The sequence below is a fragment of the Vigna radiata genome, unplaced genomic scaffold, assembly GCF_000741045.1.
Source record: "Vigna radiata var. radiata cultivar VC1973A unplaced genomic scaffold, Vradiata_ver6 scaffold_323, whole genome shotgun sequence".
Classification (NCBI taxonomy): Eukaryota; Viridiplantae; Streptophyta; class Magnoliopsida; order Fabales; family Fabaceae; genus Vigna; species Vigna radiata.
Genome location: NW_014543607.1, coordinates 96,342 through 97,997, shown reverse-complemented (window position 1 = coordinate 97,997; position 1,656 = coordinate 96,342). Strand labels below are relative to the sequence as shown.

The 1,656-nt window shown below is 35.3% G+C and overlaps 1 protein-coding gene across 1 annotated transcript in view; it reads left to right on the top strand.

Annotated features, from left to right (window-relative positions):
• Positions 1-281: 281 nt before the first annotated feature.
• LOC106754613 overlaps positions 282-1,656 on the top strand; it is a 5,504-nt gene continuing 4,129 nt past the window's right edge. The window contains exon 1 of the mRNA XM_014636651.1: positions 282-1,230. Within this exon, the coding sequence (XP_014492137.1) occupies positions 282-1,230 (949 nt within the window). The remainder of the gene's footprint in view (positions 1,231-1,656) is intronic.

Sequence of the window (1,656 nt, the reverse complement as noted above, 5' to 3'; positions counted from 1 at the left end):
TTCTTAGACAGGTCACCAGAAGATGGGATAGATCTAATAGAACGGAAGGCCGTAGATAATCAGCAATATGGAACAAGAGAAAATTCAGTAACTTTGTTGAAAGGAGTGCATGAAATTGAAAACGGTGTAGTTGATGGAAGGAGGATAGATGAAAGATTGAATAACTTAGAATGCAAACTCGACAAGATTGCAAGTTTGTTTAAAACCTCACTCCACAAATTGCTAAGAAGTGTGGAATTTGCATTTCAACTGATCACTACACTGATGAATGTCCTAGCTTGATGGAAACTACTGTGGAAAACTCATCCCAAGCTTTTGGTGCGAACACGTTTGGAGGAAATAGACCATACCAGAATTATCATGATTCATCCTCCAATAGGTATCAACAAAACATGCAACCTTATGTTCCACCTCAACAAAGGCAGCAATCTCAACCCGAAATATCACTGCAAGATTTCATGAAAACNATGCTTGAGCAAAATTCAAAAATCAAGAAATCAATTGCAAAGTTGACTCAGAGGGTTGATAAGTTAGAGACTAAAGAATCAAACAAACTGCCTGCACAAATAGTGATCAACCCGAGGAATGTAAATGCTATAACTTTGAGAACGGGTGAGCAAGTAGAAAGCCCTGAAGGAGTCCAAAAAAATGAAGATAAGGAAGAAGAAGAAGCACAAATTGATGACAATGGAGGACCAAATGAACCACTACCTGAGACTACCACTAAAAAATCCAGGTTAGTACCTCCTAACTCTTCTTCTAAAAATTCTTCTTCATCTTATTCTCCACCTCCTCCATATCCCAATCGGTTGAAGCTGAGAAACAAAAAAATGGAAGAATTAGACCTAGAGATCTTGAATATTTTCAAAAAGGTGGAGATCAACATTCCCTTGCTTAATGTTGTTAAACAAATCCCTAAATACGCCAAGTTTTTAAAAGAACATTGCACAAATAAAAGGCGCATTGGGGATAACAAGGTTGTGAATTTGGGAAGAAATGTGTCAAGCTTGGTAAAGAAGCATATTGAAATACCACAAAAATGCAAAGATCCAGGTATGTTCTCTATTGCTTATCTTATTGGAAATTCAAAGTTTGACAATGCTATGCTAGATTTAGGAGCTTCCATTAATGTAATGCCTTTATTAGTTTTTACTTCTCTATCTCTGGGACCTCTTAAGACTACTGGTGTGGTCATTCAACTGGCCAACCGTAGCACAGTTAACCCTGCAGGTGTGCTTGAGGATGTGCTTGTCCGAGTAGACAAGTTAATTTTTCCTGCAGATTTCTATATATTTTAATGAGTCAATATTTTCTTGACTTTACTTAGTTTATTGTGCTTAAATTAATCAGGGAATTGTGCTTAAATGTTCAGTATTTTCCTGTTTTCGCTAATAGTGCTTAATTTGACCGAAAATTCTAATTTTAATTAATTGGAATATTCTGAGCTAATTATTTGCATTTTTAATTGCAAGGAAAATTTTGGAGATATATTTTGGAGCATTAGGATGGGCACCAAATAAATTAAAGACTCTCACTTGGGCATTTTAAATTTAATTATGTTGTAACTTAGTAGTATAGAATATTTTTAATTAAACTTGTAAGCATTGGGCCAATTTTTGTCAAAATAGTTTGAGCCCAATTAGAAAACATGACATG